This window comes from Lichenostomus cassidix, chromosome 29 (assembly GCF_008360975.1).
Source record: "Lichenostomus cassidix isolate B80296 chromosome 29, HeHo_3.0, whole genome shotgun sequence".
Classification (NCBI taxonomy): Eukaryota; Metazoa; Chordata; class Aves; order Passeriformes; family Meliphagidae; genus Lichenostomus; species Lichenostomus cassidix.
Window position 1 is genome coordinate 2,202,256 of NC_139509.1, and position 16,602 is coordinate 2,218,857.

General features: G+C 46.1%; 2 protein-coding genes across 4 annotated transcripts in view; both read right to left on the bottom strand.

Annotated features, from left to right (window-relative positions):
- Positions 1 to 90: 90 nt before the first annotated feature.
- LOC146425866 (uncharacterized) lies at positions 91 to 4,826 on the bottom strand. 2 transcript variants are annotated; one of them, XM_085041078.1, is made up of 3 exons: positions 2,692 to 4,826; positions 2,428 to 2,647; positions 91 to 2,251 (listed from the first exon to the last, which is right to left on the bottom strand). In XM_085041078.1, the coding sequence occupies exons 2-3, from the start codon at positions 2,538 to 2,540 to the stop codon at positions 1,387 to 1,389; spliced, it is 978 nt and encodes a 325-aa protein (XP_084897204.1). In that variant the 5' UTR covers positions 2,541 to 2,647; positions 2,692 to 4,826; the 3' UTR covers positions 91 to 1,386. The 2 variants fall into 2 exon arrangements, with proteins under 2 accessions (XP_084897204.1, XP_084897203.1); XM_085041077.1 differs by lacking the exon at positions 2,428 to 2,647 and having other exon boundaries at positions 2,670 to 4,825.
- Positions 4,827 to 8,224: 3,398 nt separating this feature from the next.
- Positions 8,225 to 16,602, bottom strand: part of ANKRD52 (ankyrin repeat domain 52) — a 41,111-nt gene continuing 32,733 nt past the window's right edge. Inside the window, exons 22-28 of one of the 2 annotated variants that reach the window (XM_085040940.1) lie at positions 15,058 to 15,145; positions 13,836 to 13,919; positions 13,043 to 13,188; positions 11,893 to 11,975; positions 11,004 to 11,086; positions 9,880 to 9,971; positions 8,225 to 8,489 (exon numbers count right to left, since the gene is read on the bottom strand). In XM_085040940.1, the coding sequence (XP_084897066.1) occupies positions 8,242 to 8,489; positions 9,880 to 9,971; positions 11,004 to 11,086; positions 11,893 to 11,975; positions 13,043 to 13,188; positions 13,836 to 13,919; positions 15,058 to 15,145 (824 nt within the window). In that variant the 3' untranslated portion in view covers positions 8,225 to 8,241. Of the gene's footprint in view, positions 8,490 to 9,879; positions 9,972 to 11,003; positions 11,087 to 11,185; positions 11,332 to 11,892; positions 11,976 to 13,042; positions 13,189 to 13,835; positions 13,920 to 15,057; positions 15,146 to 16,602 lie in introns of those variants that run through there. The other variant, XM_085040941.1, reaches the window with a different exon arrangement.

Sequence of the window (16,602 nt, forward strand, 5' to 3'; positions counted from 1 at the left end):
AGGTCCAGCAGAGTCCCAAGTGCTCCCAACACCCCAGAGGAACTCAGAAAACGCAGCAAATCTCCCCAAAAATCACCACAACTCACCACCTTTTCCATGCGAAGTTTCCTTTATTTATTTTCAAGTTGACGAAGAACAATATCGATAACGACTGGGTCGAGTAAGGCTATTTTCCTCTCTTTTTTTTTGTCATTTTTTCATTCTTTTTTTCTTATTTTTCCCCCTCTTTTCATCCTCCCAGCTCGGGAAAGAGGGGATGAGGCCAGGATAGACCCAGACCCACTCACGGAGGAGTTGCTGTACCTGACAGGCGATGAGGTTTTCTTTTTTTTTTTTTTTTTTTTAATATTTTATTTTATTTTTATTTTTCCTTTTGTCCTGTCGGCGTCGAAGGAACATTTATGTGCATAAAATACAGAGGTGCAGCATTGACACGGAGGATATTAAAGACACAGAGTTGCTACAGATGCCTTAAGAGACGCTTTGCCCCCCAAATCCCCTCCAGCCTCAAAATTCCAAGGATTTTCGGGAAGCTCCGGAGCTCCCCTCGGGCATCACCTGGGCGAGCCTCGGATTTTTTAGTCTTTTAATTTCATTTTAATTTCATTTTAATTTAATTTAATTTAATTTTGATTTCATTGTAATTTTAATTTAATTAAATTTTAATTTTAATTTGATTTTTATTTCATTGTAATTTCATTTTCATTTTATTTTAACTTAATTTGATTTTTATTTTATTTTCTGGGGTTTTATTCTTTGCGGTTTACGTTTCGTTTTTAAAATCTCCTTTCACTGCCGAGCACAGAAAATTCCAGCCGGGAGAAGAGGATTGATGAGATTTTTGGGTGTTTTTGGAGGAAAATGAAGGGAAAGGAGGGAAAATGGGGGGAAAAGGAGAGGAAGAGGGAGGAAAAAAGCTTGAAATGAGGGAAAAAGGAAAGAAAAAGGGAAAAAAAAGCGAGAAATGGGGAAAAAAGGAAAGGAGAAGGGAAAAAATGCCAGAAATGAGGAAAAAAAAGCCAGAAATGAGGAAAAAAATGGCAGAAATGAGGAAAAAAGGAAAGGAAAAAAGAAAAAAAAAGGTCAAAATGAGGAAAAAAGGAAAGGCAAAGGGAAAATAAAGCCCGAACTGTGTCCATGCTGATTTCCAGTGGGAAAGGTGAATTTTTTCCTTTGGTTTCTCACTGAAGGCAAAGCTGAGCTGTGAATTCAAACATTCCCACCCTGCCGGGAGCTCCTCGGGGGAAAATCAGGGAGAAAAGGGGAAAAAAAAAAAAGGGAAAAAGGTTCTTTTTGGGGTTTTTTTGTTGCTTTGGGGTTTTTGTTGTTCCTCCCACCCCGCTGGGAATTGGGATCTGCACGGATCCACCATGCTCTGGGAACAAATCAAATTGATTTTGTGTTTTTGGAGATTTTTTTGTTTTTTGCTTGGATTTTTAGTGCTAGTTTTTGATTTTTTATTATTTTTTGATCTGCCGGATTTGGGGCCAAAGGGCTGCTCTTGTGGGGTTGGGGAGGAATCCTCGCTGTGGCCGGGGAGGGAGGGGATGGGAGGGGACAGGAGGGGACAGGGAGGGGACAGGAGGAGACAGGGAGGGGACAGGGAGGGGAAAAAGGGTGGGAAAATGAGGGGAAAAGGGGAGGAAGAGGAAGAGGAAAAGTTGGAAGAGGAAGAGGAAAAAGGGTTGAAGAAGGAGGGGAAAAGAGGAGGAAGAGGAAAAGGAAAAAGGATGGAAGAGGGAGGGGAAAAGGAGTGGAAGAATGAGGGGAAAAGGGGAGGAGGAGAAAGAGGAAGAGGAAGAGGAAAAGGAGTGGAAAAAGGAGGGAAAAAGGGGTGGAAGAAGGAGAGGAAAAGGAGAGGAAGAATGGGGGAAAAGGGGTGGAAGAGGAAGAGGAAAAAGGGTGGAAAAAGGAGGAGGAAAGGGTGGAGAGGGAGGGAAAAAGGGGAGGAAGAAGGAGAGGAAAAGGGATGGAAAAGGGAGGGAAGAGGAAGGGAAAAAGGGGAGGAAGAGAGGGAAAAAGGAGGGGAAAAAGGGAGGAAAATGAGGGGAAAAGGGGAGGAAGGAGGAGAGGAAAAGGTGTGGAAGAGGGAAAGGAGAAAGGGTGGGAGAGGGAGAGGAGAGGAGAGGGAGGGAAAAGGGGAGGGAAAGGGATTGGGAGATTGGGAATGGGTGGGGAAGGGACTGGAGAGGGACAGGGATGTGACAGGAACGGGACAGGGCCAGGAGCAGGCCAGGGGCCATGGGGACACCTTGGGGACACCCTGGGGACACCCTGGGGACTCCATGGGAACACCTTGAGGACACCATGGCAACACCCTGGGGACAGCTTGGGAACACCCTGGGGACACCTCGGGGACACCCAGCAGACACCTTGGTGGCACCACGGGGACACCTTGGCGACACCTTGGGGACACCTCGGCAACACCTCGAGGACACCACGGTGACACCATGAGGACTCTGCAGGGACACCTCGGTGACACCATGGCAACACCATGGGGACTCCACGGCAACACCTTGGGGACACCTTGGGGACACCATGGAGACACCTCAAGGACTCCACGGCGCCACCTGGTGGACACCACAGGCACACCTCGGGGACAATGCAGGGACACCTTGGGGACACCTCAGCAACACCCTGGGGACACCTTGGTGACACCACGGCGACACCTCAGTGACACCTTGGCAACACCTTGGCAACACCTCAGGGACTCCACAGTGACACCTCGGGGACACTTTGCTGACACCTTGGGGACACCTCGGCAACCCCTCGGGGACACCTTGGTGACACCTTGGCTACACCTTGGGGACACCATGGAGACACCTCAAGGACTCCACGGCGCCACCTAGTGGACACCGCAGGCACACCTTGGGGACACTGCAGGGACACCTTGGGGACACCTCGGTGACACCCTGGGGACTCCACAGCGACACCTCGGGGACACTGCAGGGACAGCCTGGGGACACCTCGGGGACACTGCAGGGACACCCTGGGGACACCTCGGGGACAGCGCCAGCAGCGGCAGCAGCCGCGGGCTACATTCAGTGTTGGTCAGAGGGTCTATGGCTCAGGGGGCAGCAGCGCCCCTCGCTGGGCAATGGCAGTGCAAAAACACACCCGGTGACGCTTGAAATGTAAATTAGTATTTTTTTTTTTTTTGTGCTGTTGGGTTCTTTTTTTTTGTTTTTTTTTTAATACCGTCTTTTCTACTTTTTTTTAAAATTTTTTAAAATTTTTTTTTCTTCCCTCTCTCTCACTCTCTCTCTCAAAAAACCTCAAAGCTTCCCTTTGTCCATTCATTCCCTAGAAACGAACTAAATTTTTTTTTTTTGTTATTTTTTTTTTCTCTTCTTCTTCTCTCTTTCTTTCTTTCATCTTTTTAAATTCCAACTGAAAAAATAAAGCCAAAGACACTCTCGTCCTCCCTCTCGTCGCTCTCTACCCCGTGGGATGCTAAAGGGAATTCCAGACTTTCATGCTTTTTAACAAAAGTGCTTATTACTTGAAGCAAGTGCTTTGGACCAAGGGGTGGGAGAGAAACTTCCTTTTTTTTTCGTTTTTTTCCAGGGTTTTGGGGAGAAAAATCCATTTCTGAATCAATTGATCAATCAGTTCATCAATACTGAGGTGGGTGTGGTGTGGTTGGTGGGGAAAAGCTGAAAATGAAATTTAAAAAATTTGCTGCTTGGAACTGAGAGGGGAAATGGTCCGACTTTGGCATAAAGGGATGGAAAATTTGGGATTTTTTGGGGGATTTTTGGGATTATTTGCAGGTCGGGGCAGCGGAAGTTTCCCTCCATCCCTCTCATTATATATATTTTTTTTGTCTTTTTTTTGTTTTTTTTTGTTTTTATGTTTTTACAACGCACCAAGGGAAACCATCACGAGAAAAAAAAAAAAATCATCATCATCATCTCGTTTAGCAAAATAACGCAATTATTACCAAACACTTTGATTATTACTGAAATTGTCAAGCTGTGCTGTCGACGATAACGATAACAGCGTTAAAGGAGAACAAGACTGGGAGGTTTTTCCCCCAAAAAAAAGGCCACTCAGGTCCCCTTTTCCCTCCCCCCAAATCCCCCTGGATGCGCCGCTGGAACCTCCTTAATTACATCGTTATTAATTATTATTAATTAATTATTATTTTTTTTTCTTTTAAAGGGGTGAAAAAGGGGGAAAAAAGGTGGAGAAAAGCCCTTGAGGAGATGACTTTGATTGTCTCGGCGGGGACAGGAGGGAAAAAACCCAAAACTGGGGAAAAATGGAAGGAAAATTGAAGGAAAATTGAAGAAAAATTGAAGAAAAATTGAAAAAAAAATTTTTTAAAAATTAAAAAAAATTCCAAAAAAATTTAAAAAATTAAAAAAAAATTTAAAAAAAATTCAAAAAAAATTCAAAAAAATTAAAATATTAGGTGGAGCGAGGGGAAAGCAGCAGTTTTTGAGTGATGGGAAAAGGGGAAAAAAAGTTCAAGTGAAATGGGATGGATCTCCATGGCAACAGCATCCCAGGAATTTGGGAATTGCAGGGAAAATTCCCGAATTCCTGTCGGGAAAGTGAAAAAGAGCTGCAGGAGGATTCGCCAGCAAAATGTAAACAAAGTTCTCTAGTTTATTTATTTTTTTTGTTTTTTTTCCAGTTCTCCTCCGTAGAATACTGAAAAGGATGTTTATCCAAAAAAAAAAGGATTTTTTGGATAAAAAAAGGAATTTTTTTTTTGTTTTTTTTAAATTTTTTTTTTCGATTCAAGTTTCGTTTCAGTTCTGAGCTGAGGTATCCGGTGGGAAAAAAAAAAAAAAGGGGAATGACTTTTGGGATTTTTTGGGATTTTTTGGGATTTTTTGGGATTTTTTGGGATTTTTTGGGATTGGGGTTTATCCTAAAAAAAAAAGGGATTTGGAGGGAAAATCCCGAGGGGAAAATCCCAAAAATCCAAGTGCAGGTTTTGTCGAGTGCTTTGCTAAGTGCAAAGGAAAATTAAAAATGTGCTTTTTTCACCCAAAGGCCAAGACCGAAATTGTGTATTTGGTTTGAAAAAAAGTTTGGCTTTGGTTGGAAAAAAAAGAAATAAAACAGTGCGAAGGGGAGATGAGAATCCCTGGGGAATTCAACTCCCAAAAATTGAGAAATCTTCAGATCTTTGCCTCACCTTCATTTGGAAATGATTTGAAAATTGAAATTGGTAAGAAAAAAAAAAGGAATTTTGGTTAGAGAAATGCCCTTTTTTTGAGATTTCTGCTCTCACCCCGAAGAGGAGATCAGAAATGATCAGAAATTCCTGAAATTTTGATGCTTTTCCGGCACTTTTCCGGTCTTTGGCTTCGAGCAGATCGGTGGTGGGGAGGGAAATGTTGTTTTTTTGATGTTTTACAGTAATTCTGAAGGGAAAAAACAACAAAAAAATGGGAAAAATGGAAAAAAATGGAAAAAATTGGGAAAAAATGGGGAAAAAAAGGGTAAAAAAGGGAAAAAAAAGGAAAAAATGGGAAAAAAAGGGAAAAAAATGACAGTGCAACGTTCTCAGAGCTGCAGCATTAAACAGGATTTGCAAAAATTCGAGGAAAAGGGAAAAATAACCCCAAAAATTAAAAAAACAAACAACAATTCCACCCACAGCCACGAAATGCTGCATCCCAAAAATCGATTTTTCACAGGCTTGTGAATGAGGATTTGCAAGTGCATTTGTTTTTTGTTAATAAAGGCTAAAATGTTGGATTTTTTTTTGTGGTTTTTTGTTGTTTTTTTAAAGGTAAATGCTCGTTTCTCTATAAATAATTTTTTTTTTTAGAAAACAAAAAAATAACCAAGCAACCAACCAACCAACACTGATTCTCTCATGGGAATGGCCATGCAAACCAGGGGAGGGAGGGAAAATTGAAAAAAAAAAGCAGTTTTTTTGGGAGGGGATTTGAAAATTTGCTGAGGGAGATGGGGAGGGAAGAAAAAAAATGGAAAAAAAAGGGAAAAAATTGAAAAAAAGAAAAAAAAATGGGGGGAAAATGGAAAAAAAGGGAAAAAATTGAAAAAAAAGAAAAAATGGGGAAAAATGGGAAAAAAGGGAAAAAATTGAAAAAAATGAAAAAAAAATTGAAAAAAGAAAAAAAAAGGGAAAACAATGAAAAAAATTGAAAAAAAAAAAGGGTGAAAAGAAATAAGGAAAAAAGAAAAAAGGAAAAAAGAAAAAATAAAAGGAAAAAAGAAAAAAACTGAAAAAAAAGAAATAAAAGGGGAAAAAATGGGAAAAAGGGAAAAATTGAAAAAAAAATAGAAAAAAGGGGGAAAAATGAAAAAATGAAAAAAAAAAAGGGGAAAAAATTGGGAAAAAAAAGAAAAAAAAGGGGGGAAAATGAAAAAAATGAAAAAAAAAAAGGGGAAAAAATTGGAAAAAACATCAGAAACCATCAAGCAACAGAATGCCTAAAGTGCCTGGTGAGGGAGGAGGCTCCAGCGGGCAGCCGTGGCCAAGCTCGGGCAGCAGCACCCGTTTTTTTCCCGAAAAATGAGCTGCCAAAGGAATTTTGAGTGTGCCAGGTACAGTAGATTTCGGATTTCAAGTGTTTGGGATGCGGGGAGGGAGATGAACCCAACCCCGGCAGGATTGACCCCAAATCCCACCCTGCCCACCCTGCCAAGAGTTGGGGTTTCCACGGTGGGGCTGGGAAATTGGGAGTGAGGGGAAATTGGGAGTGAGGGGAAATTGGGAGTGAGGGGAAATTGGGAATGAGGGGAATTGGGAGTGAGGGGAATTGGGAGTGAGGGGAATTGGGAGTGAGGGGAAATTGGGAATGAGGGGAATTGGGAATGAGGGGAATTGGGAGTGAGGGGAATTGGGAGTGAGGGAAAATTGGGAGTGAGGGGAAATTGGGAATGAGGGGAATTGGGAGTGAGGGGAATTGGGAATGAGGGGAATTTGGGAATGAAGGAAAATGGGAATGAAGGAAAATTGGGAATGAAGGAAAATTGGGAGTGAGGGGAATTGGGAATGAGGGGAAATGGGAATGAGGGAAACAATGGGAATGAAACAAACTGGGAGTGAGGGAAACAATGGGAATGAGATAAAAACTGAGACAAAACCTGGGAATGAGACAAATGCTGGGAATTAAACAAACAGTGGGAATTAAACAAACTGGGGATGAGAGAAATACTGGGAATGAGACAAAAATGGGGAATGAGACAAAAACGGGAATGAGACAAAAAAATGGGAGTGAAACAAAAACTGGGAAAGAGACAAACTGGGAATGAGATAAATGATGGGAATGAGACAAACAATGGGAATGAGACAAAACGGGAATAAGATAAAAACTGAGACAAAAACTGGGAATGAGACAAATGCTGGAAATGAGACAAACAGGGAATGAGAAAAACACCAGGAATGAGACAAAAAATGGGAATGAGACAAAAATGGCAAATGAGACAAACTGGGAATGAGATAAAAACTGAAACAAAAACTGGGAATGAGACAAAAATGAGGAATGAGACAAAAACTGGGAGGAGACAAACCAGGAATGAGACAAAAACAGAAATGAAACTAAAACCAGGAATGAGACAAAAACTGGGAATAAGAGAAACACCAGGAATGAAACAAACCAGGAATGAGACAAATACTGGGAACAAAACAAGTGCTGGGAATGAGGCAAAAATGAGGAATGAAATAAACGCTGGGAAGGAAACGAACTCCAGGAATGAGACAAACACAGGGAGGGAAACAAACACTGGGAATGAAACAAAAACCGGGAATGAAACAAAAACCGGGAATGAAACAAACTGGGAATGAAACAAACTGGGAATGAAACAAAAAAACGGGAGTGAAACAAAAACTGGGAATGAGACAAACTGGGAATGAGGCAAACCAGGAATGAAACAAAAAAAAAAACAGGAGTGAAACAAACTGGGAATGAGACAAACTGGGAATGAAACAAACACTGGGAATTAAATGAACACTGAGAATGAGAGAAACACCAGGAATGAAACAAATGCCAGGAACAAATCGGCTCCAATCCACCCCAGAGGGAAAATCCCAGCAGCCAACAGTGGCACCAGCCCAGTGCCAACCCAAATCCTGCCCTTTCCACTGGACTGGGAAGCCGCAGGGGACGGGAAAATCTCCACCGGGAAACACCAAACTCTTGGCTCCCTCCCCACAAAGCCCGCGCCCAGTCTTGTTCTCCTTCAAAGTGCCCTATATTTATAGAATTTCTAAATAAATAGAATAAGATATCGGGTCACCCGTGGCTCGGGCTACTCCGAGTAGCAGCCGTCCAGGCCGATGGCGTTGTGGCGCTCCTTGGAGTAGGGGCAGGAGCTGCCGTTGGGCAGAGCTCCGCACGCCGCCGCCGTCTTGGCCGCGATGCCGCAGTTCTTGAGGAGGTTGAAGCTGAAGGAGCTGATGGCGTCCTTGGGGGGGAAAGGCTTCATGGTGGAGAGGATAAGTGCCAGGCAGTCGGCCACGTCCTTGTTGGGGGCGCAGGCCAGGGCTGGGGTGTGACCTGGGGGGAGGAGAGGTGGTGAGGGGGAGTTTGGGGTTGTGGGGGATTGTGGGGTCTGGAAGGTTGTCCATCCCTTCCTTCCAGCATGGAATGGTGGAATGGTTTGGGTTGGGAGAGGTCTTAAGGATCCGTTAGCCCAGGTTGGTCCAACTGGGCCTGGAATACTTCCAGGTGTAGGGAATCCTCTGGATTGTGGGATAGGGTGGGGTTGGAAGGGTCTGGAAGGTTGTCCATCCCTCTGATGTCTGGAAGGTTCTCCATCCCTTCCTTCCAGCATGGAATGGTGGAATGGTTTGGGTTGGGAGAGATCCTGAAGATCCACAAACCCAGGTTGTTTCAACCTGGCCTGGGGCATTTCCAGGGATGAGGAATGCTATGGATTGTGGGATCATGGGATGGGGTGGGTGGAAGGGTCTGAAAGGTTGTCCATCCCTCCTTTCCAGCAGGGTAAAGTAAGGAATCATGGAAGGGTTTGGGTTTGCAGAGATCCTAAAGATCATCTCATCCCACTCCTGCCGTGGATAAGGACATCTTCCATGATCCCAACCTGGCCTGGGGCATTTCCACAGGTGGGCAATCCTATGGACTGTGGGATCATGGGATGGGGTGGGGCTGGAAGGGTCCTGAAGGTTGTCCATCCCTCCCTTCCAGCATGGAATGGTGGAATATTTTGGGTTTGCAGAGATCCTAAAGATCATCCCATCCTACTCCTGCCATGGGTAGGGACACCTTCCATGATCCCAATTTCCACTTCCAGGGCTGGGAAATCCTCTGGGAAATCCATTCCAGGGCCTCACCATCCTCACAGGGAGGAATTTCTTCCCAAATCCCACCTAACCCAGACTTTTCCACCCCTGGTGCTGTCACTCCTTGTCCAAAATCCCTCCCCAGCTCTCCTGGAGCCCTCAGGGAAGGAAAATGACCTTTAAAAGTCACTTCCAACCCAAACTCCTCCGGGATTCCATGGAAATAAACAGGTGGGAATGCAGGAATTGCTGCTCCAGCCTGGGATAATTGGGAGGAAACACAGAATCATGGAATGGTTGGGGCTGGGAAGGATTTTAAAGCTCATCCCATTCCAACCCCATGCCCATGGGAGCACCACAGGGAGGGAAAAACCACATTTCCAGAATCACTGAGAATGTTTTTCCAGGGAATGCCAGGTGGGAATGTTTTTCCAGGGAATGCCAGGTGGGAATCCTTTTCCAGGGAATTCCAGGTGGGAATGTTTTTCCAGGGAATGCCAGGTGGGAATCCTTTTCCAGGGAATTCCAGGTGCTCCCTGCCCACCGAGCGGAGCCGTGGGAAAGATGTGGAAATCCTGAGTTTCCCAGGCTCTGGGCACTTTTTGGGAATGCTGAAATTCCAGTTTTTTCCCAGGAATACTCACCTTCTTCATCCACAGCCAGCACGGTGGCTCCTCGGCTGAGCAGAGCCTGCACCACCGAGGCCAGGCCGTTCCGTGCCGCGATGTGCAGCGGCCTGGGGAGGGGAACAGGGGTCGGTTCTGGGATCCCAGGATCCCAAAATCCCAAAATCCCAGGATCCCAGAATCCCAGAATCCCAAAATCCAAGGATCCCAGAATCCCAAAATCCAAGGATCCCAGAATCCCAGGATCTCATCCCAGAATCTCAGAATCTCAGGATCCCATCCCTGAATCTCAGAATCCCAGGATCCCAAAATCCCAGGATCTCATCCCAGAATCTCAGAATCCCAGGATCCCAAAATCCCAGAATCCCAAAATCGCAGGATCCCAGAATCTCAGAATCCCAAAATCCCAGACTCCCATGATCCCATCCCAGAATCCCATATATATTTTATATCTTATAATTTTATAACTATAAAATAATTATATAATCACAATAATTTATAATGAAGTTAAATAATAATAAAATAATTAATATGTAATGCATTAAAACATTGTATTTTATATATTATTTAACATTAATAATTATATAATTTCAATAATTTCAATAATTTTATAATTATAAAATTATAAAACACCTATTACCAAATACCTAAAACACCCCATAAAATATCCTATTATAGTAAAATACCTATTATAAAATACTTAAAATATCCTACCAAATATCCTATTACAAAATTATAAAACACCTAAAATATCCTATCAAATACCCTATCATAAAATTACAAAATACCTATTACAAAATACTTACAACATCCTATAAAATATCCTATTATAAAATTATAAAATACCTAAAACACTCTATAAAATATCCTATTACAAAATAACTAAATACTTAAAATATCCTATAAAATATCCTATTATAAAATTACCAAATACCTAAAATATCCTATAAAATATCCTGTTACAAAATACTGAGGTAATACCCTTTCCCCCCTTTTTAACTCCATCTCCCTCCTATTCCCACCACCAAAAAAGCAACATTTTGAGTGAATCCAAGGCCAGGCCTGGCTGCTCCAGGCCCATTCCCATTTTTTCCAATTTTTCCCGATTTTTCCCGATTTTTCCCCCATACCCCAATACTCACATCTGCAGAGCACTGTTACTTGCATTGATAAGGCCAAGGTCTTGGGTTTCCCCCAGGATCAACAAGGCACACTTTTCATGGCCCTATGGGGGAAAATTTGGGGTTTAGGGTAGGATTGGGATTTCAGGGAAAGGTCTGATCCCAGTGGGATTGGGTTTTCTGGGATATGGGATAAGGCCAAGGTCTTGGGATTCCCTCAGGATCAACAAAGAACACTTTTCATGGCTCTGGGGAGGAGAGTGAGGGGTTTAGGGCAGGATTTGGGATATGGGATAAGGCCAAGGTCTTGGGTTTCTCTCAGGATCAACAAGGAACCCTTTTCATGGCCCTGTGGGGGAGAGCAGAGGGTTTAGGGCAGGATTGGGATTTCAGGGAGAGGCCTGATCCCAGTGGGATTGGGTTCTCTGGGATATGGGATGTGGGATTGGGATTCCCCCAGGATCAACCAGGCAAACTTTTCATGGCCCTAGGGGGGAGAGCAGAGGGTTTAGGGCAGGATTGGGATTTCAGGAAAAGGTCAGATCCCAGCAGGATTGGGTTCTCTGGGATATGGGATTGTTCCCAAACCTGTCCTCCTCCCATGGGGCACTTTAGGGCTGCTGCCCTCCAGGTTTTCCCCTCCTGGAATCCTGGAATGGTTTGGGATTGAGGGACCATAAAGGTGACCCCACTGTCACCCCATGCCATGGCAGGGTCACCTCCCACTGTCACAGGGCTGGGACACTGCCAGGGGTGGGAATCCTCTGGGAAATCCATCCAGGGAGGAATTTCACCCCAAAATCCCAGCCAACCCCCCCCCAGGGTGACATGAGGGTGACACGGTGACAATGCCACCCCCCAGGGTGACACGAGGGTGACATGGTGACAATGCCACCCCAGCTGTCCCTACCTTGCTGCAGGCCAGGTGAAGAGCTGTGTTCTTGTTGACATCCAGCACAGTAATATTTGCTTTTGCTTGGAACAGCAGGAACTCTGCAAGGACAAGAGGGGACACTGAGGAGATGCCACCAGAGCCTGGTGGTGTCCCCTGTGCCCACCAGGAGAGGGGACAGCTCTGTCCCCATGGGATTCAAGGTTGTGGGAACTGCTGAGAAGCCACTAAAGCCTGGCAATGTCCCCTGTGCCTGCCAGGAGTGGGGACAGCTCTGTCCCCAGAGGATCTGAGGCTCTGGAAGGTGCTGAGAAGCCACCAGAGCCTAGCAATGTCCCCACATGCCCATGAGGAATGGGGACAACTCTGTCCCCATGGGATCCAAGACTCCAGGAACCTCTGAGAAGCCACCAGAGCCTGGCAATGTCCCCTGTGCCCACCAGGAGTGGGGACAGCTTTGTCCCCATGGGATTCAAGGCTCTGGGAACTGCTGAGAAGCCACTAAAGTCTGGCAATGTCCCCTGTGCCTGCCAGGAGTGGGGACAGCTCTGTCCCCAGAGGATCTGAGACTCGAGGAACTACTGAGGAGAAGCCACCAGAGCCTGGCAATGTCCCCTGTGTCTGTGAGGAGCAGGGACAGCTCTGTCCCCAGAGGATGTGAGGCTCTGGGAGGTGCTGAGAAGCCACTAAAGCCTGGCAATGTCCCCACATGCCCATGAGGAATGGGGACAACTCTGTCCCCATGGGATCCAAGATTTGAGGAACCTCTGAAGAAAAGCCACCAGAGCCTGGCAATGTCCCCACACGCCCATGAGGATCCCAGCTCTGTCCCCAGAGGATCTGAGGCTCAGGGAACCTCTGAAAAGAAGCCACCAGAGCCTGGTAGTGTCCCCAGGTGCCTGTGAGGAACGGGGACAACTCTGTCCCCATGGGGTCCTTGGATCTCTCCACTGAGGAGAAGCCACCAGAGCCTGGCACTGTCCCCTGTGTCCACCAGGAGTGGGGACAGCTCTGTCCCCACAGGATCCAAGGCTCTGGGAACCTCTGAGGAGAAGCCTGGCAATGTCCCCTGTGCCCACCAGGAGCTCTGTCCCCGCAGGATCCGAGGCTTGAGGAACCACTGAGAAAAAGCCACCAGGGCCTGGCAATGTCCCCTGAGGCCACCCACCCACTGCTGCCGTGTGCCCGTTCTCTGAAGCCACCATGAGGGGGGTCCTGCCCAGCTTGTCCGCTGTGTCCACCTCGGCCTGGTGGCGCAGGAGCAGCTGTAAACCATGGACGTTGTCTGCGAAGGCAGCAGCGTGAAGGGGTGTCCTGGGGGACAAAAGGGGCGTCAGGAGGAGGGGACAGTGCCCATCCCGATGGGGACAGTGTGGGAGGGACAGCTGGGGTGACAGGGAGGGGATGAGGACACAGGCAGGGGTGACAAGGACACGGCCAGGGTGACAGGGAGGGGATGAGGACACAGCCAGGGGTGACAGGGACAGCACAAGGCCAAAGCAGGGTGACAGGGAGGGGACAAGGGCACAGCCAGAGTGACAGGGAGGGGATGAGGACACAGCCAGGGGTGACAGGGAAAGGATGAGGACACAGCCAGGGGTGACAAGGCCACAGCCAGGGTGGCAGGGAGGGGATGAGGACACAGCCAGAGGTGACAGGGAGGGGACAAGGGCATAGCAGGGGTGACAGGGACAGGACAAGGCCAAAGCAGGGTGACAGGGAAAGGATGAGGACACAGCCAGAGGTGACAGGCAGGGGATGAGGACACACCCAGGGGTGACAAGGCCACAGCCACAGTGACAGGGAAAGGACGAGGACACAGCCAGGGTGAGAGGGAAAAGATGAGGACACACCCAGGGGTGACAAGGCCACAGCCACAGTGACAGGGAAAGGATGAGGACACAGCCAGAGGTGACAAGGCCACAGCCAGGGTGACAGGGAGGGGACAAAGCCACGCTCACCTTCCTTTGGCATCTCTGCTATTAACAATCTTGGCACCTAATGCTTCCACCAGCATTTCAGCAGTGCCGTCCTGGTTGTTAATTCTGCAGATTTGGGGTGAAAACGGGAATTAGGGCAGCGACAGCAGCTCTGGGGTGAGAGCAGCACATCCCTTGGGATGCCTGGGAGTGGTTTTGGGGTAAAAAAATGAATTTTTTAATCCATCTGGGTAGCAGCAGGAACAATGTGGGATGAACTGATCACAAATCCCATTTCCTTCTCCCTGTGCTGCTGGGAGGGAGAAGGAAGAGCTGGGGAGGAGTGGGGGAAGCTGTTTTTAATGTATTATTTAACTTCTCATTATCCTGCTGTGATTTTGTCAGTAATAAATCCAATAAATTCAATTAATAACCCATCTGGGTGGGGAGAAGCTGTTTTTACAGTCTTATTTTGCTTTTCATTCAGTAATAAATCAAATTAATTCAATTAATAACACATATGGTTGAGGGGAAGCCATTTTTAAAGTATTATTTTACTTCTCATTCAGTAATAAATCCAGTTAATTCAATTAATAACCCAAATGGGTGTTGACAAACGAGTCAGACAACAACTCTGCTCATCCCTCTTCTGCTATAGGGACACTCCAAACGGTCTCCCAAACCCCAAAAGTGTCCCAAACCCCAAACTTTGTCCCAAACCCCAAAATTATCCCAAACTCCAAAAGGTGTCCCAAACCCCAAAAGGTGTCCCAAACCCCATAAAGTGTCCCAGACCCCAAAAGGTGTCTCAAACCCCAAACAGTGTCCCAAACCCAGAAAGGTGTCCCAAACTGCAAACAGTGTCCCGAACCCCAAAAACTGTCCCAAGCCCTAAAAGTGCCCCAAACCCCAAAATTATCTCAAACTCCAAAAGGTGTCCCAAATCCCAGAAGGTGCCCTAAACCCCAAAAGTGTCCCAAACCCCAAAAAGTGTCCCAAACCCCAAACAATGTCCCAAACCCCAAACAGTGTCCCAAACCCCAAACAATGTCCCAAACCCCAAAATTGTCCCAAACGCCAAAAGTGTCCCAAACCCCAAAATTGTCCCAAACCCCAAAATTGTCCCAAACCCCAAAAGGTGTCCCAATCTGCAAAAGATGTCCCAAACCCCAAAAAGTCTCCCAAACCCCATAAAGTGTCCCAAACCCCAAAAAGGTGTCCCAAACCCCATAAAGTCTCCCAAACCCCAAAGAGCCTGACTTACACTGCACAGTGCAATGGAGTAAAAGGGTTTCCTTCTAGGTACGCAAACGGGTTGTGTTCAAGTAACAATTCAAGACAATCTTCGTGCCCTGAGGACAGAGGGACAGCAGAGGTCAGAAATGGGGTTGTGGGGCTGGGAGGGACTGAAAGCACCTCAGAATCCCAAAATCCCTGAGGATGGAAAAGTGCAAAATCCCAAAATCCCTGATGGAATCCGAGCTGGGATTGACCTCTGAGTGCCACAGCCAGGAATTCCTTGGATAGTTCCAGGGATGGGGACTCCAAAAACTGGGAAATTCCAAAAACTGACAACCTTTTCCAGGGAAAAATTCCTCCTGATGTCCAACCTGAACCTCTCCTGGTGTAATTTGAGGTCATTTCCTCATCCTGTTGTTTTCTGCCTGGTTACAACTATAGTTTTACCCCAAAAAACTACAAATTCCTCCCCAAAAAACTACCAACTCCCCCCAGAAAACACAAATTCCCCCAAAAAACTACAAATTCCCCCCTGTCCTGTTGTTTTCTGGGAGAAGAAGTTGATCCCTGCCTGGTTACAACTATAATTTTACCACAAAAAACCACAAATTCCCCCAAAAAAACTTCAAAAAACTACAAATTACCCCCTGTCTTGTTGTTTCCTGGGAGAAGAGGTCAATCCCTGCCTGGCTGTAACTACAATTTCCCCCAAAAAAATGACAAATTCCTTTTCTCAAAGTCTCCTTTTCTCCAGCATGAATTCCCCCAGCAACCCCAGGAGTTCTCCAGACACCTCCAGGAGTGGAGATTCCAAACCTCCTTGGGAAATTCCAAAGCCTGACAACTTTTTCCATGGAAAAATCCCTCCTGATGTCCAACCTGAACCTCTCCTGGTGTAATTTGAGGTCATTTCCTCATCCTGTTGTTTTCTGCCTGCTTACAACTACAATTTTACCCCAAAAAACTACAAATTCCTCCCCAAAAAACTACCAACTCCCCCCAAAAAACACAAATTCCCCCAAAAAACTACAGATTCCCCCCTGTCCTGCTGTTTTCTGGGAGAAGAAGTTGATCCCTGCCTGGTTATAACTATAATTTTCCCCAAAAACCTACAAATTCCCCCAAAAAACTAAAAATTCCCCCCAGAAACCACAAATTCCCCTAAAAAACTACAAAAAACTACAAATTCCACCCCCTGTCCTGTTGTTTTCTGGGAGAAGAGGTCGATCCCTGCCTGGCTACAACTACAATTTTCCCCCAGAAAAATGACAAATTCCCAAAAAAACCCTACAAATTCCCCACAAAACACTACAAATTCCTCCAAAAAACTACAAATTCCCCCAAAAAACTACAAATTACCCCCAAAAACGAAGCCCTCACAGCCCCCACAGGGACGTCCCTTCCTGCTGCCACCTCAGCCATCCCACAAATCCTGCAGGAAGCTGCTCTGGAACAGTTTTTTACCCATTTCCACCCTTTTTTCCATCCTGACAGGATGAGAAAAGCTCTCTCCCAGTTTCCTGCCATCCTTCCCACCAGGAAAACTCAGTGCCAGGCTTTTGGCTCCCAT

Excerpts from the sequence above, each read along its gene's own strand:
- LOC146425866 (XM_085041077.1), bottom strand. The coding sequence starts at position 2,815 with ATGGTGTCCCCAAGGTGTAGCCAAGGTGTCACCAAGGTGTCCCCGAGG. Across the intron at positions 2,252-2,669 it reads GTTGCCAAGGTGTCACTGAG|GTGTCCCCATGGCCCCTGGC; the intron begins GTGTCGCCGTGG and ends GGTGTCCCCAAG.